The 21,192-nt window shown below is 50.0% G+C and overlaps 1 protein-coding gene across 2 annotated transcripts in view; it reads left to right on the forward strand.

The window, feature by feature from the left end:
• Window positions 1–115: 115 nt before the first annotated feature.
• The window catches only part of SLC7A1 (solute carrier family 7 member 1), a 39,507-nt gene continuing 18,430 nt past the window's right edge, over window positions 116–21,192 (forward strand). The window contains exons 1-3 of one of the 2 annotated variants that reach the window (XM_040543896.1): window positions 116–229; window positions 16,741–17,124; window positions 20,282–20,440. In XM_040543896.1, coding sequence (XP_040399830.1) covers window positions 220–229; window positions 16,741–17,124; window positions 20,282–20,440 — 553 coding nt within the window. In that variant the 5' untranslated portion in view covers window positions 116–219. Of the gene's footprint in view, window positions 230–16,636; window positions 16,660–16,740; window positions 17,125–20,281; window positions 20,441–21,192 lie in introns of those variants that run through there. The other variant, XM_040543897.1, reaches the window with a different exon arrangement.

The following is a 21,192-nucleotide window of genomic DNA, read 5'->3' on the forward strand; positions in this document are numbered from 1 at the left end:
CTTCATGTTTTGCATATTCATGTCCGAACGTTTGTGGCAGGCAGGGCAGAGGGGGGGGAAAAAAAAAAAAACTCAAGAGGGTTTTTGTATGCAACACAGGCTGAAAAGAAGGGTTAGGACTTTCAAGGAGTCTTGGTTTTGGAGCAGGGTATAATTACCATCGATGCTGCACGGACTGAGGACAAGAAGACCATTGCAGCTCTGAGGAGTTCACAGGATATGAAAGAAGGTGGGCTTTACGAGTTAGCTGTCTGTTAGCTGAGCAGTTTTGACTATCATGTGTGGCACTCACGGCCATTTGCAGACATTAGCAGCAGCCCCGAGCAACAACCCCGTGACGGTGTCTGCCATCACACGAACCTCTCAGCACCCCTGTTCCAAGCCCAGGGCATGTGGGGAAGATGTGTTTGCACCTGTAGGTGCTGTGGGACAGCCCTGCCTTTAGAAATCCCTTACTCAGTGACACTTGGCTGCCTCTGCCATTGAGGGAGAGGCGTGGGTAGTCCCTGTGCTAAGCTCCCAAGGGCAAGACGCAGCATGTAAAAACAGTAGTAAAGCAGAAGGGTTTGTAAAGCCTGCTCTGACAGTAGTGCGTTTGAGCCTCGTGACAGGGAAGCTTGTTTCGCTTTGGTTTTCAGCACTCACCGTGTGTTTGTTTTGTGAAACGCCTGGCACACGGCTAGGCATGCATCCACACCCAGCTTCCCAGCAGCACCGGTGTGTTCACCGTCTTTGCCTCTGACTTGGAGAAACCTTCCTGGCTGGTGAGATACTCTGTGGACTTGTGTTGCCTTCAGCAGTCAGCCTAAACGTCTTTTAGGCAGGGTTTGTATCTGATGCAAAAAAGGAGGAATCGTGTAATTGCCCAGACTGCATAACTGCAGGTTGTATTCTGAGTATGTTGTACTTCGGGTGATCTGAAGGGGATGGCTCTTGTACTGTGCTCCTCCACTAGTGTGCCTTAGTGAAATTGGCTCCAAAATGACCCTGTTCCCTGAGCTGTGTTCTCGATTCGTGCCGTTTCACCGGGGTGTGTTTTGAGGCTCGCTGATTGTAGGCTTGTGCTGATCAGCGAGAAGACAGGTTCAGGAGGCACCCAGAGTTTTGGGTGGGCTGTAACGGAAACTGAGGCCAGCTAGGCTTCTAATTCAAGCAGTTCAGCTGTGAACGTGGGTCAAAATGTGTTATTACACGTTTGCAACGTGCTCATGAATCCATGTGAAGGAGAGAAAAGGGAGCTGGATTTGCTAGACAGAAGAAGCGTAGCTCAGACAAGAGGGAACCCATGAGTGGTAGCATTGCTCTTCCTGTAACCTAACCAGTTATCAGAGGAACCAGCTCTGAGCTGTGTTTTTGTTGAAATCTTTGCCACTCCTATTTTTATTTTTATTTTCTTTTTCCTGTGCCAGTGTACTAACAAATGTCAGGTAATGTTGCACCTAAGCTCCGTGTCTCTGCTTTAGGTTATGAGATGTGAGGGCTGATATGTGACAGTCTAACTGGTGCTGAGCACAGCTGCTGGTCTGGTCTGTGCAAGAGCGTAGTGTTCATTGTTTCCTCTCCAACAGGGGAGAGATGTGGTTCAGGCGGAGGAGAGCAGGGATCTTGTTAGAATTGCTGCCTGCACGATGTTTCGTTCACTCTTGATCTATCAAGTTCCTCGACCTTGATCCACCATGACAGGTTAATGAGACTTCAGCAGCCTTTCAGAAATGCCACTTCCAGTCGTACCCCATCTTTCAGAGAGCAGGAGACAACGTGGCACCTTTAATTCTCTTCTCTTGGCCCACATCGGCGATGCCGAAAGCTCAGCCACGTGCAGTTTGGGGCAGGAGGAGGCGAGTGACTGCCACTGATGCCCCGTGGTTAATCCGCGGGGCAGAGCTGCTTTGCCCTTCCTGGAGGGTGAGCTGAGAAGTCCTGCTGCCTTAACCGGGTGAGCAGCAGACCTGGGAGGTTGTTTTGGGTCAACTCAAGTCGATACCATCCCAGAGCTGGCAACCTGGCTGTGCCGAAGGTAACATTCAGCTGGCCAAACGTAGTCGTCTGCGCCCGAGGTAGGAGTCCCCACGTCCCTCACGGTCCTGCAGAGGAGGGCTGGGCATTCCTGCGGCCACCGACACAGATGCCTCGCGCCCTGAGGGTTGCTCCCTGCTGGCTGTAAAAGGCTTAGCTCCGATGTAAACGTCTGCGCCGCAAACGTCTGAAAGTTTATCTCAATGAACTTGCGAGGTTCTCGGTTTCCTCAGTGGCTTTGGGGAGAGCCGCGGCTGTTTGCGCTGGGGGTGAGTTTGTTCTGGTATTTGAGCGCTCCCTTGTTAGTGCCTTTGCTCCCATATCGCTGCCTGCTTAAACCCACAAAGGAAAAATAAAAAGGCATAGCTGAATCTCTTGGTCAAACAAGACATGGGGTTAACTAGCACCTCCCAGTGACTACCCCCTGAGTGCAGGATTCCCGACTATTCCCTGTGGTTCCTGGGCACTTTGGGAGTGTCAGCGATTAGGGATTGGGGCTCCCACCTCCCCGCTGCCAGCATGGCTTGTGCAAACCCCCGGACCCTCGTTCCGGCGTTACTGACTTGCCTTAAACCCACCGAGGTGGCTGCCCAGCAGTCCCGTGAGCGGTATCTTGTACAGAAGTGCCTTGTTTCGGAGTTTCCAGGATGCAATGCCACGAGATTTTTGGCTCGGGGTGCGTTTTGGAGCTTCCAGTTTTCCCCTCGAGTGAAAAACAGTTCAGAAAACGTCATTTTCCCAGAGGTGCAACTCGGCCGTGCTCAGAAACTGGGGTAACTGCTGTGGGAAAAAATATACTACTAGTTCCTCGGCTAAGCATTCCTCCTTACGTTTTCCTCTTGATCTAACCTGGTCCTCAGCGTGTGCCATACCATGTCTCAACAACTCCTCTGAGAAATCCAGGCGATTCCTAGGTTTACTAAAATGCTACGTTTATTACAGTAACGGTAGCATTTAGCTTCCTATTTTCCTACAGCTCCTTCTCCTGCCTTTTTCTGGGCTGAGGAATAACTCTTGGGTTCTCTTTCCCCAGGCTTCTGGAGAAAGGTCCCAGCTGTCTGTTCTGAGCTGGACAGGTTTTGCATCTCGCTCCTGCCTCGTTATTTTCCAGACCCTTGTCATTTCCTGTATCTTTCCTTGTAGATCTTTTAGGCTGTTTAATTTATAAATTACAAGAACGAGGATTTTGATTAGTATACTGTTTTTTGAGGGTTTGCAATGAATTGCCATCCGTATTTTCCGAGCAAGCTGGTTTTTTTTTTCGTAATTTAGTGGCTATTTTGTAGTCATCCCCTTCTAAAAGTTTATTATAAGCCACGCCGATGTTCTTAAAAAAATAAAAAATGAACAATGAGCTTTTCATTTAACTGGGTTCGTCCCTGGTGCGGATTCATGCAGCTTGCTTAAAATCCCCCGTACCAGCTCATTTATTTGTTCCTGGAAGCCGTTCCCTCAAACGAGGAGGTGTTGTCAAAATAAATAGCGGTGTGCGCCGTGCCCCGTGTTATTCCTGGCTGCGTGCGAGCCCAGCTGCCGTACGGCACCAGGCGTTTTGCTATGGTGAGAAGGACTGGGTTACAGCCCCCCCGTTTGGGGATATTCCCCTCCGTGGCCAGAGCTCTGGGAGCCAGCCCTAAGAAGACCTGCACGGTGCTGCCCCGCGTGTCCGCACCCCGCGGCCGGCATCGGGGTGGTGGGGCAGGTAAACCACAGGTGAGTTTGCTGGGGCTGTGGGGTGTGGTTCAGTGCCACTTCCCTTTGCTATAAAAGAAGGACCGTGTAAAATTGCCTTTTTTATAACTTTCTGGGTGAAGCACGCTGAGATCAGGGCTTTTTGGTTCCCAAAGATCCACCTCCCCGTGCCGCCTCTGCAGCGGGAAGCGGTGCAGCCCTGGGTTGCGGGGCAGCAGAGGGAAAGAAGACCACTTCTGCCGAACAAGAAGGGAGAAAACAGTACGAACTACAAAGCACAACAAAATCAAAACGCTGCTAATGCTAGCAGTAGTTCCGTGCGGGAATGCCTCTGTGGGAGGATTATTAGGGTATGTATGTGGCAGGAGTAGACGCAGCACGCAAGAGCTCACCGTGAGTTGATAAATGAGCTGTTTCCCGAAGCTGAAGAAAAGCTTGCCTCCGTCAAGTGGGAGAGCCTTAAAATAAACCAGTTGGAAAAACCGTTGCGTTCGTAGAAGGAGGTCGCTTTGCTGAAGCGACTCTTTCGCTGACGTTGTTTCAGCTGGCAAAGTAAATAACGTGATTTATCTCCAGAAAATGTTACGGAGGGGATTAGTTAGTTGGCTTGGGTAACCAGAATACGGTCTTTCATCTTCAGGTTGCTGATTAAACTCCACGCCGGGTTGCTCGCTGCCTGACAGCTGCTTGATGACCCGTGTGAGATAATTCCCAAGCGAAGGATGCTGCCGAGTGCTGCGCTGTTTGTTTTCCCCCTTCCAAAAGTTCACGGAACAGGGTGACCTGCGGGGCGCGTTGTGAAGGGCTTTTGCTCTGTCTCTCTTTGCAGCAGAGCTCTGCGTCAGGCTGGTTCGTGCGCCTGCAGCTTGCGAAAGCTTAGAGCGGGCAGTTAAGAAAAAATAAAGCAAAATCAACCCCGCCGTGTTCTGTGCCTGACTTGGAACAGCAGCAGAAGCGATCAAAACAGGTACTGGGCATTTAGCTGATACAGTTTTGACATGAAATGATGCTGTATCATCAGGTATCCGCTGGTGCTGACCACAGGTGCAGCAGGCAGGGCCTTTTGGGGCTCTGTAATCTGCTGGAAGAGAGGAAGAAAGGAGCCAAAAGGGTCCTGGCACCCTTAGCGTGAAGAAGAGCAACACCCAGACCTCTGCGGCTGGACAAGGGATGAGGGTGGAGGTGCCACGCAGGGGAAGATCGGTATTTGAGCTCCCGCTGGGGTACGGAAAATGAGAACTTGTGTGAGATTTCTCTCTGCTGGAACGGCAAGGATTGGGCTGGGAGTTTGGCCTCTGGCGCCTTTTCAGTTCAGGAAAGCTCCAACACAAGCAGCAGAGTGAAAACGTGAGAGTGCAGCAGCTTCAGAAGACTCTTTATTTTTGAGGAATGCAATTGTTCTGAGGAATCATCATTCTTGTGAGGAGGTCTTTGTTTCTGAAGTCAGTAGGTTCAGTTTGCTGTCTTGGGGTTGGCTGCAGCTAGCTGGGAGGAATCCTACCCCTCGTAACCTGGGAGGCTTGTGAAGAAACGCCAGGGGATCCCCAGGGAAACGTGGGTGAGTGTTGTGGCCACGTGGCTGTGCTCTGGCTGCTCCAGAGAGAGCATCGCAGGCGTAGGGCCCTTCTGGACCTGCCTTCTCCTTAGAAGGAAGTATCTGGAGAACAGAGCAGTCCCGGGCATAGCACCGCCAGCAGCAGTTCTGCACTTTCATGCTGCTGTTCAGACCCTTGGAAGGCGGGGGGAATACTAAGCACCACTTGCTTCATACTTATTTTGCTCTAAGATCACCCATATTTTTTTTTTTCTTCCCCAAGTCCCAGGGCAGAGGAACTAAGCAGAACAGAATATTTACAGCCAGTGGTTGGATTCCTTCCTGCTGTCACTTAGCGAGCCTCACAGCGGCAGCACGTTTTATTACACTTCAAAGTTTCTTCTTTGAGATAAGTGACGTGTGGGACTGGGGGGAGCTGGCGCTGTGCGTGCTGGAAGAGCTGCAATGAAATGTTTCATGCAGCACCTCTCGGAGACTGTCGTATTCAGGCCTCTGCACGCTTCCAACCCCATAAATGTAATCAAAAGTGATTTCTTTTGATATCAGAATTGGGAAACTCTAATAAGGTTTATAAAACGTATTAGCAGACTGGATGGTAATAGTATTTTTTCTCCCAATAAGAAGAAATGTGTATTTACTCCAAACCATACACTTTTGCTTATAGGGACAGTTATTTTTAAGGGTAACCTTATCACTTCCCTCAACAGGGCTCTGTGCTGTGCAACTTATTTCTGTCACTGAGTTCAGCGTTGGTACTGAGAGAGCCGAAATTTTTGTTTGGTGTATCCCGAGCAAATTCTTAAAATCCGGTAGCGGGGGAAAGCATGCTTGTATGTTAGGACTTGAGAAGCAGGTTTGGGGGCAGGCGAGACTTCGGTAGGAGAAGCTGGTGGGGCAGGGAGGCGCAGATGGCAATTCCAGTCGAATCAGAAATCCAAGCCAGGCTTCGGTCTACAAACTGGTCGGCTGCCAGGCTGATGGAGGGGAATGAGAAACGGCAAATCTTCCTTTTTTTTTTTGTTTGTTTGTTTTTTTTTTTTCTGTTTTTTTTTTTTTTTTTTGGCAAATTGAGCTGCGTTTCCGAGTGGAAAAACAAGCTCCCTTTGCAGAGCCGTGCGGGTCGTGGGCGCCGGCTTTCCGCAGCCCGCATCGCAGCACGGGCAGGGTAATGCAGCCTGCAAGGTGCTGCTGCCTGCAGGACTGGGGCTGAGTCTGGGCTCGGTTTTGCAGCAGCCTTACGGCTCGGCTCAGGCCAAATCTGCCAGTCTTTTGGCGTTTATCTGCTGGCAGGCCGTGGGGCTTGCAACAAACCCCCAAAGAAAAGCTGGGGAGGCTCGGTCAGGTCCTGCCCTTCTGCATGTGAACCCGGGGAGATGCAGGCCGCAGAGAAAAGCGTTCACTTTGCCTTTTTCCTCCTGCAGCATGGCCGTTGAAGAGCAGGAGAGAGCCGAGCAGTGAGTTTTAGCTGGGCTAAAAGAAAGAGTGTTTACCAAAAGCAAACAAACCTTACACCTGCCTCGCTTCGATAAGTTTTATTTAGGTGGAACCCATCAAACCTGGCCTCCGATATCCGTGTGACAGCGGGAGCGCCTGATGACCGGGCGATCGGAGCAGTAAGACCTCACGCTTGTATCGTTTGGGCTGCTCTGTACCTATTTTGGGTTTGGATAACCTGGATGTGGCTTTTTGGCGGCGTTCTGTTGTAAATCCATCAGCGTTCAGGAGCTGTGAAGTCTTTGCAGTGAAAGCTTACGGGATTATTTGCAAATCACTTCCGAGACTGATTTTTTTCCCCTCAGTCAGAGCAGCAATCCCATCCCGTGTGCCTTTTTTTATTATTCAGGTGCTCCTGTCCCATTGAATACTGGATTTTTACTGCAGCTTGTGGCGTAAGGGACTGGAGGACTGCCGAGCTGGGCGGGATCGGGTCAAATACTGGAAGGAAAGCGAGCGACTCGTGAAACGTGAAGTTTTAACAGCAAGCGGGCAAGTACGTGGGCGAAGCTGCCATGGCAACTGCTCGTAGTGTTTGCAGAAACGACCAAACCGTGCCCTGCTGCGATTCCTAACCGCCGGGCGGCTTTCAGCAGCCCTCTCCACTCGAGGTGGCCGGGAATACTGCGGGAAGCAGCTGCCTGGGAAGGGGAGGAAGGTGGGAAGGTGATGCAACTCGAGTAGCGCGTTGCAAGCCTGGGGATCGGCACAGGTAGCGGCTTTCACCAGGCTGGGGTGGCCTGATGGCAGGTGAGAAGTGTGTGGCCACTGCCCTGTCACACGGAGGGACAGCAGAGGGAAAGCTGCTTTCCTGGAGGTGATTGTGGCGGCTGTCACCTCGGGGCACGCTGCCTGCAGTCCCAGAGAGGTGCCTGCCTCGCGCTTTTCCTCCTCTGCTCCATCTCTCTGGGCTGCCCCTGGCTCCTGTTTTGTTACGAGTGTCTAGACTGGGGTGACGTGGGCACATCGCGTGGTCCTGGCAGCCCTGCTCTCCGCAACTGCCCCGCCCTGCCCGCTTCCCATCCCAAAACAAGGGGCCGTGGTGAGGCGGGTGTCATGAACCGTCGGGGAGCTGGGACATCGCCACGTCCTGGTTGTGCTGGGAGCGTGGTTGCGCCGTCAGCACTCCCCGTCCTCCTTTCTTTTTTGTAATTCTTGTGCTATGTCAAGTCCCTACCCAAAACCGAATCAAGGTGGAGGGCTGAGAGCTCTGACTTGGCGGGCTGTGCGTGGCAGGCCCTGGAGAACGGCCTCCAAATCATTGGGAAAAACTCCCGGATTAATGAGAACGTAGTCTAATTACTTTATTTAGGTTGCACAAGCCCTGAGGAATGACGTAGGCTTTGTAGCATAATTTGACATTTGCAGGCACAGTTACCCAAGGATAGCAGAAATCTCCTCAACGGGAGGAACTTTTTCAGACTGGAGTCATCCTGGTAAGCGGGAGCCCCACGATTTGCCACGCAGGATTTCTGCTTTCCTTCCTCCCTGCACGCCCAGTGCAAGCTGAGCTCTCTCCCTCCTGCTAGCAGCACGGTGCAGCGTTTCTGCAGAGCTGGAAGAAGAGGGTGAGAGCTTTGTTTTAAATGCTGCAAAACACCCCTGTAAGCACCCTCTCTGTGGGGTGTAGACGTGAGCTCTCGGGTCCCAGGGGTGACCACGGGTCTGGTGCCGCTGCTGGGTGGCCCTGCCTCCAGCTGGAGCTGCCGCTGCTCACCGCAAGCTATCGGCTGGCCTCCCTGCCTCTAAGGGATGTACCAAAATTGATGTACCTGAAAATCCCTGCTTGCTGTGCCCTTCTTCCTGATGAAACGGCAGCGTTTGGGGAAGTCTCCCTCCATCCATCTGCCTGGCTCGTGGCGACGTGCCCACCTCGGAGCAGGATGGCGTTCGTTCTTCTGCAGAAGCGTCGGGGCTCTTGATTTCTTATTTGATTGTTTCCCCTGCGCTGTTTTAATAACAAACCAACTTCTGTCTCGGTCTAACTTGCTTCCTTATCTCCTCACGGACGCTTCCCACCGTCTCCCAAGGACTATTGTCTAAAGGCCGTGCCTGCAGCTCGCTGAGTGGCACGGCCGGACGTTTCGGCTAAGCAAAGCTCTGTCTCCCTTTTATCTGGATTTAAGAAGACAGAAACTTGCTTATTTAATATCGTTTCCCAGGGCATAATTCTTTTTCTTTTTTCTGCTTGCTGTCAAGGCTGAACCCCTGGCAGATTCCAGGCAGTTTGTCATTCAGAGTCGATCCCTGGCAATCTGTCTCAGGCTCTGGTTTGGCAAGGCTAATTATCAGTGGAGAGCCCCTCAGGTTTTATGACAAATTGAGGGAGTTAAATCAAGCCATTTTCTCACAAAATGTAATTTGAAGCCCTGCTGAGGAAGTATTTGAGAAGACTGCTCGAGCTGGTGGGAGATATTTCAATTAAATGTTTTTCATCAGAAAATAGCGATCCCCATTACGGGAGAGGTGTGACGCCCTTCGTCAGCGAGGCGGGGAGGCATCTCCCCGACGTTTTGATCCCTGAGGAGCTGCAGACAGCAAACGCAGGGCTGCCCTCCTACAGGAGCAAGCATATTAGCCAGCTGCACCTGGGTCTTCCCTGCTGTAAGGCAGGATGCTCTGTAATCGGTTTAAGAGGGACTTCTCTAACCTGTTCGTGAGATGTTTGGGTGCTGGAGGCTTGCATCTTTCCTGTATCCTGTCCCGGTGTTTCACCGTGCCTGCAGCTAGAAAGTGATCCTGCTGGTGAACTTCCCCACTGCAAATTAATCCCAATACATCATCTGTTTGTACAGGAGGAGATTTTTAATGTCTACCCAACCTTTTACCTGCTGAATGGCTCCCTGTGGGCATCCTTTGCTGTTAATCACAGTGGAAGCTTTGTAGAGAAGACCAGACTCCAGCGAGCTTCCATTTTGGACGCTGAAGCTTGTGTTTTGAGAGGTTGAAGCGTTCCCCTTATAACTTTCAGGGTAGGGACCTCCCTCCTTTTATTTTGGTCAAAAATCACTATTTGTTTTAAAACGAGTTTTGGTGTATATCAGGTAACCCGGATCAAGTTTTATGCAGTAACTGAAGCAAAACATTGAAGTTTGCCTGCTCCGAGATTTTGGGGGAATTCCTAGCTCACAAAGATTTTGCAGTTAGGAGATCTTGTCTGGTCTTGGGCGAAGGATCATCTTTGCCATCTTGGAAGTTCTTCTGGGATGGGAAATGAACTTGTTTCTTGTTGTGGACAGCAGCTGTGCCGGTTCAGAGGACGGGCTGGTGAACCACAGCACGCCGAGGCAGTAGCGGAGCACCAGCACGTTCTCTTCCAGTGGCACTAGGTATTCCCCTTTCAGCAGCTGATGGTAAGTAGATGGATGATGCAGGGATCAGAGAGGGCACCTCGCTGCGCCTTTTCCAGTGGAGGGGATCCTCCAGGGCTGTGAGATGCCTGCAGAACGGTGGAAGAAATCTCTCTGAGACACTCCCGACGTTCAGGAGCTGGAAGAACAGAAGCCAGGAGCGGCAGAGGGCTGGTTCCCAGGCAACACATTCCTCGTGCCATTCAGACAGCTGCGTTCAAAAGAGGAAAGTGACACGGTCCCCTTTTTATGGGCAGCGTGTCTTTAGGCAGGTAGTTAAGATTGTTTTTGTACACACTGCACACCCACTGCTGTGTGTGCTGTTGATCTGTGTGTAGCGAGTGGTTTATATTTAACTGGATGACTTCGTTCCGAGTAGTAAATGCCTTACTGGTGGGTGATCCCGCTTTTAATGACAGAGTTGGCAAAGAATGTAACATTTAGTGTCCACATACGTGTGTGCCAATGTAATCTACATTTCTGCAGTGTATATTTACATAAATACGTACTTATACAGACGTAAAAAATATCGAATTATGTGAATCAAGGGAACAACTCAACAGCAGATGGACGAATCTTACCTGGTTATCGTAAGAACACAGGATGGCATCCTTTTCTGCACGGTGAAACCGATGCAAAGATTCGCAGTTACTTTCACTGGCTCTTGGCTTGGGCTGCCAGCCATCTCTGCTGCCGTGTTGGGATATCTTCCAGCTCCACGTAACGCTGCTGCATGGTCCTGCCTTTGTTTTCATCAGCTGTGAAGCCTCTTCTCTCAGGGCAGGCATCTGTGTGGAAAGCTCAGCGTCTGCTGTAGCTGTCTTGTCTCTGCCCTGTCACTCGTTGCAAGGTAACGTAAGAAAGCATTTGTAGGTTTTCCAAGAGGGGTCCTTCCAAAGTGCATTATCTGACACGCTTAGTCCTTTAGTGCAGGAAAATAAGGTGTTGCTTTGCACCTGAGGCTGGCGTGCCTCAGTTATTGTTTGCTTTCCTCTGTGTATTTCGGAATGAGGTTTCAGAAGGCAGTCGGTGGTTCTGGTGTGGTCCCTTAAAACGTAACCTCTTTGCATCTAGGAGTCTGCAGTTAAATCTGACACCTGAAAATATCTGTCGTGCTACTGGAAATAGTAGGTATATGGATTTTTCATCTCTTCTTTTTCTGAGTAGGGCTTCTCTGTGAATGGTGCTACCTTGGGGATGGAAGAAACAAATCCAGCCCTTTGGAAAGGGCACCCAGAGGGGTTTATTACCTGTATGCCCATCAAAAAGTCAGCACCGCGTGCTTGTTCAGGAAGCTAGTGTGTGTTTAAAACAAAAACAGAGGGCCAAACCCATTCCGTGTTGTTTGCCAGACATGCCAACATGTCATAAGCACCCGCTGTTTGTTCTCCTGCCGATTGGTAGCAGTGATGCTGTAGCTGCATGAGGAGACATTCACTGAAGACCAAAAGGATGCTGAGGAAAAATAAAACTGACCATGGGATGCCACTGCTGTGAAGGAGGGGTATCGGCAGCAAAGGTTTCAAAATGAACATAAGCATATATGGGATGAGGTTGAGTAGGGTTTTCTGCTCACTCTTCCTCTGCAGAGGTGCCGGGGCAGTTCATTGGACATGCAGCAGGGTTAGGCTCGGGTTTTCTCTTTGGTTTAGTAGAAAACTCCTTGTTCTGCCTAATCGGCTTTAATTTCATGCTCTTCTGCGTGTCAGAGTTGGCTTCTGAGAAGAAAATTCTCCGGAGCAGCAGGGCCTTGAAATAGATAAGGAGTGGTTTCCAGAAGTTGAAACAAATTGTGATTGTTTAGGAAGTGGTAGTACTGCTTTTGTAAAACGGTGCCGTGTCAGCTTATTTTTACGCGTGGTGTTTCATGTTCGGCTGGACAGATGTTTGTTATGGTTTACTTCTTGCCGGTAGCCAGATGCAAGACTGCTTGTTTTCTTACGGGATTGTTTTGAAGAATTTCTGAAACGTTGTTGATGGGGAAGGAAATCTACAAACCTGATATAATAGGTATGTTAACCATTAGATAAGAGGAGAAAGAATATCTTATTTTACTTTAAAATACAATGCAGCCGAGGCACAAGAATTTGGACGCAGAACAAACATACGGTGCGTTGTAAATAAAGGACAAGGACCAGTAGGAACGGGTGGAATTGGGCCCTATTGAAGTCGGTGGGAGCTTTGCTGTTGACTCCGACAGGATCTCACCGGAGGATGTGAACCCTGCCCCGGGAGCCGCCCTGCTAGGTTATCGAGGTGGGTCGCTCTTCCCTCGGCTCCTGCTGAAGCCCCCGGGTGCCCAGGGCCTTGGGGTGAAGCCACCTGGGGTGGCACAAGTTGCCTATCCACGCCTCCCAGGGTAACTGGAGCACGTATAGAAGGCAGGAGCTGAGGTGAGCTGTGGAAATCAGGCCAGCTCCTTGCGTCCTGGGGTGGTTTTAAGTCAGAGGATGGGAAGAAGGGTTGGTATTTAATAAAGCTCTCCGTGTTGCTTTGGTCCCGTAGCTTTAGCGTGGGCTCCAGGCAGGAGGAGGGTCGGTCCTACAAGAACTTGTCCCGGGAGCTGTCCTGGCAGCAGGTGAGTGATGTCCAGCCGCGCTCCCCGCAGCAGCCAGGCTCCAAGGGGCTCTTCCTCGCCTTCCAGGAGCTCGTGCCTAGGGTCACAGAGGTCTTCTGTAACACTTCGGTGCCCTGAGCACTGCCAGGCTGCTAAAGCAGGGCGAGAGTCAGGCGCGTGAGGGCGCGCAGAGCTCATTTCGGTTCATTCAGGTCAGGTTTCCTCGACTCGAAGGTGGTTATGTGCCATTTGGCAGCCTTTCTAGAGTAATTTATTTTGTTTTATGCGATTAGGACTGCATTATGCCGCAGGAGTACTGACCGTACATTGAAAATAAAGGGTCATCATTTCAAGTGTGGTAAGGAGTGGGAGTGAGAGGAGCCAGCCCAGCACACATTTCCGTACTTCAAAGGCAAGAAGCCTTCAAAAAGCGAGATCACAGGCAGATCCAACTTCTAAGGAGGGGAAAATAAGCTCCACCGAAGTCACCCTTTGATGCAATTGCAAAGATAACAAATGATATCAGAGGAAAGGTTTGGGGCAGAGGTGTAATGGCCCCTGTGCTGCATCCAGAGAGATGTTGCGCTGCAGACCGAAGGACAAAATCACGCTCGTCCTTACTGAAAGTCACTTGGCCAAGTCATTGTGAGTATAATTGAAAGTGAAAGCTTGGTTTTGTTACCCACTGCTTGAAAAGCAACAGAAATGGGCAAGAGATGCTCAGGATTGCCATCAGTCGTCCACACGATGAAAGGTGGCGCTGCGTGCGAGGGGACGCAGGAGACGGCTGTGGTTCGGGCGCCCTGCCCCCTGCTTGCTCGTGGCAATGGGCAGGCTGCAGGTGGCACTTTGTTTTCAGGAGAGAAACCCCAGCTTTCTGGCGCTTTACGGGCAGGACGACGACGTTGACGTCTTGCTTTTCAGCTCGGCCAGAAGACAGCCAGCCGTCTGCTGGCACTGAGCCACTGGCGGGACGGCGGCCTTAATTTCTAGGTCCGTCGTAATTAAATGGTTCCTCCTCTAACCAAGTTATCCATCGAAAGCCCTTCTGCTTTTTCTCTTGATAACCACAACGCAGCTGTAAAAATACCCGTAGGTGTGCCCGAGGAAGCTTCAGGATTAAGTTATTTCGAAATATTTTTTTAGTGGCATTCTTGAATTTATGTATGAGCTTGAGATAATTCACCAGGTATTTTTTTAATGAATAAATCCTACCTTCCCCTGCCCCCAAGACGTGGCCAAGCTCCTGCCCTGGTCCAGCATCCCTGCAGCGAGGGGCTGCTTCTCTCCTGGGAAAGAAGTTGCTCTTCCCCAGCCCACTTTTTGCCCAAAGGTTGTCACAACACAATTAAAGGCCGGACAAGGTGATCGTAGAGGTCTTTTCAACCTGAATGATCCCACGATTCCAGCTGTGGCAGAGGAGTTTCTCAGGTACCAGGCTTTCATTTTCAGTGCGGAGATAAAACCCCCATTTGTCTGGCACCGCTGACTTGTGTTCGTTCGGCAGGACACCGGGTTTAGTTAAATGAAAAGCCTACGTAGAAAATAAATGGTCTACAATCGTTATTAGGCAGCACGTTTTTGGAGCAGAGGCTTTGCACCAAAGCCTGAAAGCAAATTAGGATCCACAGCTCCTCGTGGGGGTGGCAGAGGAAGGGAGAAGGGCTCAGGATCGCGGGGACTGCCTGTACCTGGAGGTACTTATTAGACAAAAGTGTGTCACACTGCCTCTGTTCCCCGCAGAGACGTCCTCCTTGGAGCTTTGTGCGGCTCACAGCGGGTCCCTGCCGTGCTCGAGCAGCCCTATCAGCTGAATCGAGCAACCCTAAACACTTCGGGCCGTTCGATGTCTCAACCTTGCCATAAACAATGGCTTGGCATGAGGCAAACTCTTTCAGCAGTCCTTTGGCATTTCTGGGTATTTCTGCACGGCGTAACATAGCTGTGCTTGCACTGAGATCCGGGGCTTGCTTCTGGGTCAAACCAGTCTTGACTCTCAGGCTGGCTTTGGGAAACAAACCCACTGACACATTTCCTGTGGGTGTCTTGCTCGTAGCTGGCTGCAGTTTGTGGCAGGGATTTCTTTGTTTTGTTTTGGAGGGTTTTTTTTTTTCATATGGTGCAAGAGGCTGCAGGTGAGAACCAACATACGGATGAATTTTGGTAAACAGACCCGTCAGCCTTGGAGAAGGGAGAACGTAGCTTTCCCTCTCCACGGGCGTCAGGAATTCCTGTAGTTCACCAAATGAGGTTTTTCGAAGACTTGCCTGAAACCTGCCTTTCTCCAGGGTTTGAAGCGGTGTCTTTCTGTGCTGTGGCTGCTATACGAGAGCTTTTGGTGGAATTGGGGCAGTTCCTGGCACGGTGGGACTTCCCAATCCTCAGCCTTGTTCCTGCCGTTGTAATTACTTTCTCATAGTAGCGGAGGCAGGCGTAAGGCCAAGGGAGAGGGATTCAAGCCTGGGTTTACAACCGGTGTTTGGGAAAAACAAAGAGTTTTTTCATTTTCTAGTTGACGATGTGATGGGAGAACCGAAGCATTGGACTTAAAAGCTGACTTCATGAAGTTTCTTAGCATGTATTTTCCCACCTTTTACACTGGGTTTATAGCTGGGGCAATGAAGTACAAGTCTCACTTCTGCCCGCTGTAAATTGCATGTAGCAATATTTTGTCTACGTGTTATTCTCAGCGCTGGTGTCGGAGTGCAGCGTGTATTTAGTGGTCTGAAGCGCACTCGACTGCCAGCTGGCTGAGGACGCTGGTGCTGGGATGAAGGTAGGGTGGCGGGGTGTGGGCTCAAGAGAGTGGCTGCAACCGGTGGGAGCAGAACTCAGAAGAGAAGGCTCAGGGGCGAGCCATAAGGAGGAACCAGGGCATGGTTTATCCACAGAGAGGAGTTTGCTTTACCCCGCTGCTAATCCCATCGTAAAGTCCCAAGCAGGGAGCTGCAGCGGAGCTGCTCACAAGCTGAAACCGCTGCACGCCGCTGTCTGGCCGTGCCAGCACGTCTGTCTGTACACAGGGATGGCAAGGGCATCGGTTATAGGCAGATAAACGTCGCTTTGCGTTAGGATTTGTGTTTCATTTGCTTCCGGGTATGACGGATGCAGCCGTGGTCCTCTGAAACTTGGTCTTGCGTTATAAGATGTGCGTTTCTCTACAACGCATCTTAGAACATATGGGTGATCTAAAAGGCTTCATGGACATTATTACACGTTCGTGTGCCTTTGGAAGCATGTTGCTGGCATGGGACCGCAGCTGGAAATGCTGCCCCGCGGTTTCACTGCACGCCCCCTTCTTGCAGTGCTGCCGTCCTGCTGGGACTGAGAAGTTCAGGGAGCTGCACGTAGCTGATGCAAATAAAAAACAGCTTGAGCCTTGCCTCAGCGTAACCAAATTAAATAAAGCTCGGCTCTGCGTGTCCTTTATCCCAAATTGTATCTGTTCCAGCCTGTGGGCAGTTGCCAGCCTGTGCTACTGCCTGCTGGCAGGAGCTGGAGCTCCGAGAGAGAAACGTGGGTCTGTTTTACTGCAAACGGCGTCCCACCGCTGCACGTGGTCACGTTTCCCTCTAGGGACAGCAGCTCGTGTGGTGCCTTATTTTGGGACGTAATGCTCCCAAGTTTTGCTCTTAGTTCACCCCCGAGACTTTAAAAGGATGTATAACTACATATAAACATCTGCCTTTTTTTTAATTCCCAGCCCAGGAAAAGTGCCCTGAGATCTGGAAGGCAGGCTTTGCTTTTCTGGCTTGCCCAGTTGTGTACGAGCTGCGTGGTTGTGAAGCGGGTGGGAGCTGAGGAGAGCACATCTCGTTCTCCTGGGGCTGCCCAGGCTTCATGAATGGGAGTAGGAAGCAGAAAATGCTGTGTTTTTTTTTTTTTTTCTGCTTTGATTCCCTGCGATAAGCCTAGCAAACGTGCTGAAGGAGATGTTTTGCCCCGTGAAAATGAGGAATGCAAGTGGGAAGATTCTTCCCTTGAAACGTAGCGGGGTGCAGCGTTGTAGCTCTGCAGCAGTGCTGTTTGGTGGGATGTGCCTGGTCCAGCTAACGATGACAGCTTCTTTCTCGCAGGCCCAAACACAAGGATGGAGTGCCAGAAAATTCTCAATTTCGGAAACCAGCTCCTTCGCCGGAAAAACGTGGACTGCACTCGAGAAGACAGCCGGCTCTCGCGGTGCCTCAACACGTTCGACTTGGTGGCCTTGGGCGTTGGCAGCACGTTGGGTGCGGGCGTCTATGTCCTGGCCGGGGCCGTGGCACGGGAAAACGCAGGGCCTGCCATCGTGATCTCCTTCTTGATCGCCGCCTTGGCTTCTGTGCTGGCCGGGCTCTGCTACGGAGAATTTGGTGCCCGCGTTCCTAAGACGGGATCAGCTTATCTGTACAGCTACGTGACTGTGGGCGAGCTGTGGGCCTTCATTACGGGGTGGAATTTAATCCTCTCCTACGTTATCGGTGAGTACGGCGGGTGTGCGGTAAGACCTTGGCTTTAGTCCATTTTAGTCCTTTTAGACTTTTTAAAAAACGACCGGAGGTTTGAGGGTTCTTCAGCAGGGCGCACCGACAGTGGCTCCTGTCACTCCACAAGGTGAGTGTTATACTGTGGGCTTTGTCCTGAAGCCGAATTATTACAGCAGCTACTTCCCCTGAACTCCCACGTCACCCGTTTGGCATGCCCTGGCTGCTGAGAAAGAAGTGGCTGACAGAAGGATGCTTCTCCACGGCAGCTCCGGTGCTCCCGCCTGATTAGGAATTAATTTCTGGCCCCTTTGAGACCTGCTCAAAGGATCAGGAGATCAGAATTCTGTCTCGTGAGTGGTGGCAGCATTTAGCGTAGGGTGAGCTGCAGTTTCGCGGCCTCTGAAAGGGCCAAACCAAATCCCTTCTAAGCCCTTCGCTCCCATCAGGAGAGGCCTTGCATCATGCTCGGAGCACGCGGCGTGCAGCCCAGCTGATGCACTAAAGCTAAAGCACACTTTGCCAATTAAGGATCCGTGTCTTTCCAAGCACATTCTGGGCTTGTCATCATGCCCATAATTAAGGCTGCAACCAACTTGCCAGTTGAGAGTGAAGACTTAACGAATTAAAATGAAAAACAGCGTTATGCTAAATGATTAAAGGAAGTTATTTATTTATTTTTGTTAAAAAAACTGCATTTTATGGGATGTGCAACCGTTACCTTGGAGATCAGTTCCCATGGAGCTGGGAAGTGTAAGATCGTATCAAGAGTGATAAAGTGACGTAACAGCTGCTTGTGCTGGCTCTGGTCTGTGCGCTCCCTGAAACCTTTTCCTCCTCTTCCTCTCTCTTTTATTTATTTATTTTTTAATATCAAATGAGAGGTTGAAAAACCAGAGTTAATTAACCTCATCTCCTTAGGAAATCTGAATCCTGTGGTTCTTTTGTGAATCAGGTTCATTCCAGTGAGGAGATAAAAAATAGTTTTTTAAAAAAAAGTAAGCATTTAATTTCCTCCAGACTTCTAAAATGGACTCTGTTTAGGCTACATGTAGAAAAATGGAGCAGATTTCTTGGTGATTTATCGTATCATCCAAAAGGGTAATGACTCAGTCTTCTTCATGCTCCTTGTCTTGTTGTCTACATGGTGGCCTTCCTACCATGATACTGGACCACAAAAATGACTTACATAGCCACGGAAAAGCCTCAGCACGGTCCCAAAACCTGATTCTGCAATTTCACCATGAAAGGATTGCATACCTAGCATTACACTCCCAATCTGAGCTGAGATACTTTTTTTGTCCTCTCAAAATGGCTTTTGAACCGCTGCCTCAGCCTTTAGTTTTGAGTTGGCTGCTTGTCGTGTTACCAGAGGGTAGAAAATTCATTCAAATCTATGTAGGTGTTGTCCGTGAAGGAGTTCTAACACAACTTGGTCGCTTTTAATTCAGCTCTGTAACAAAAATAAATGTTTGCAATTGGCTTCCTCATAATTTGGGAAGAAGGGTGGCTATTAAAAATCATCCTGAGGAGGATGCGAGCAGTGCTAGGTCTCTCTTCTTTATCTTATGCAACGTTTTCCCCTGTGCTAATTGCCCGTCTTGTGAGCAAGGACAACTCCCATCAGCGTCAGGGGCGTGGGAGAGAAAGCTGTGTTGGCAGGCACACTCTGCAGTTCAGAGCTGGGGGCTGAGAGGGGGCAGAAAGCCAATCGTTTTTTTTCCGTTGCGCAGCAGAAAATCCTAAGCAGTGCCACCAAAGCCAGCCAAGGTGGCGGGAGCTTAAATTTGTAAGGGCCTCAACCGACCTGATGTTGTCGCTGAGGCTTTCAGACGTGTTCAGAAAGTATTGTGGGGGAAAAATGAAATCTTGGGGTCTCAGGATCGTGGTGGCCATGGGTACAACTCTCCTGGGTACAGGCCTAATGCCTCTGCGCCAAGCTCTTCAGCAGCAATAAAGATACTGTCCAGGTGCCTGCAGCGTTGGAAGAATGTCAGATTCCCCCCACTCCTCAAGCCTGTTGGTTACAGAGAGTTCAGGATAAGCTGATAGTGATACGGAACAGGCTTCCAAGCAGCTGGCATCCAATATAAAGCGTCCAGGAGCTGGTTGTTCCTGTCCTAGAACGTGAAATATTACAGCCAAGACCAAAAAAAAAAGAAAAAAAGAAGAAGAAACCAGCAGTAAAGAAATAGCCTTTTCCCTTGAATTGTCTTGAGGTAAAGCAGAAAATTTGTGACGTAGTGCATAGCAACTTTCAGAATTTTTTGGGATGAAGTGGGTGGCACTGATGTCCCGTCTCTTTAAATGCATTCGCTCTACGTACCTCTGCATCTCAGTGGGCAGCACAGTGTCCAAACAGGGCTGATCTGTAGCTTATTATCACACTGTTGACAAGCCACATCGTCGCAGGGAACGTTCCCAGCGTTGCTACAGGTGCTTCCAAGCACCGCTGAAGAGGATTGAGCAGTGGCAGGCACTGAAGTTGTTTGACACAGTCACAAGAGCTGGAGTTGGGACCTGAAAACCTCCCTGTAGGTGCCTGTGTCGGGAAAAACTGCTCTAGGTGTAAGTGGGCGCAGAGCCCTCTAAGGAATTGCTCTGCAAACCAAAAGCAAGCCAAGCTCTTTTAGTTTTGTGACTAGGCAATTATGTACAGGATTAATAATGTCATGCAATTAGATGCTGTTATATATAGCATACAGCTCAGGCTGCTTGGGGGCTGGAGGAAAAGGTCATTCTAGGCAACTTAAGGCAAAGCTGAGGTTTCCTAGGAAGCCAAACCACTCCGTTAAGGAATTTTATCTTGTCAGAGCATGAGTCTGAGACAGCCGATGGCCTTCGTTGCCATCAAAGCTGTTCGGAGTGCTCCAGAGGGCAAACGCCCGATGGGGACCTTCGTCCTGTCCCAGACGGCCACCCCCCAGGTCTGGGAGGAGGCAGGTCCCACACCTCCCTGTGCTCGCACTTCGTGCAGCAGTGGGCTGGGTCTGCAGAGGAAATTCTGCTAGCACCTGAGCTCTGAACACAAAGGCTGCCTTCGGGCAGCGTGCTCTTTGAGACCTGCCACGGCCAAAAGCTGTGCGAAGTGCCTCGTGTTTGGGGTGTTTGGCAGCTGCAGAAGGTGACCCGCATCCTTTCTGCCCTCTGACAGGGACCTCCAGCGTGGCCAGAGCCTGGAGCGCGACGTTCGATGAAATCATCGGCCAGCACATTGAGGAGTTTTGTAGGAAATACATGACGATGGATGCTCCAGGAGTGCTAGCCAAATACCCAGACATCTTCGCTGTGGTGATAATCATCATCTTAACAGGTAAAAACCTCGGAGGGGTTTGAGAGTCTTGGACCTCCCTCTTCTGTAATTTCGTTGTTTGCTTTTGGAATAGGCACAAAGTCCTCATTTATTTTGGACAACTTACTAAAGGCTCTTTCTTGCTACAAGGGTTGGATTGACCTATATAGCTGCAGTGGAGTTAGCGCTGGGCATATCCTGTTTACAAGCTTTTTAATTAGAGGGGAGCGTTGTTGATATTTTTGAGCCACTTTTAAAGCCTTCAATCAAATTTTATGTAGGGAAGGAAAGAAAAGATGACTTGTTATCCTCAATCAGGTATGGAAGCCTAATCCTTCCCCCCACAAATCCTGTTATACAAGGATTTCGTTCTGTTACTCTACTACTTTTATTCCCCCTTTGATAATCTGCCAATTTTCAGTGCCTGGGGCCAAGAAAAGTGAGAGGGAAAAATATGGGACTCAGTAGCAACCTCATGTACTATTTTTTTATATTAGGTGTCAAAGCATGGAAATATATACGGACTTCAGTTTGCAGCACTGAATGTAAGACCCCAGAGAAATAAACTTATGAAAAGCGGTCAGGTCCTTCTCCTTTTTTCCTAAAAATGTGCCAAGGCTTTGATCAGGATTTGGAAAAGTCTTGAAAATTTGTAAAATTAAAATCCTTCTGAACTTTTGCCAACTACTCCAATTGGATCTTGTGAAACACTCCCAAATTTAGGCAAATGAAAAAAAAAATTAAATTACTCAGGTACCCCCCCTCTGTGGTTT

The sequence above is a fragment of the Cygnus olor genome, chromosome 1, assembly GCF_009769625.2.
Source record: "Cygnus olor isolate bCygOlo1 chromosome 1, bCygOlo1.pri.v2, whole genome shotgun sequence".
In the NCBI taxonomy this organism is placed as follows: domain Eukaryota; kingdom Metazoa; phylum Chordata; class Aves; order Anseriformes; family Anatidae; genus Cygnus; species Cygnus olor.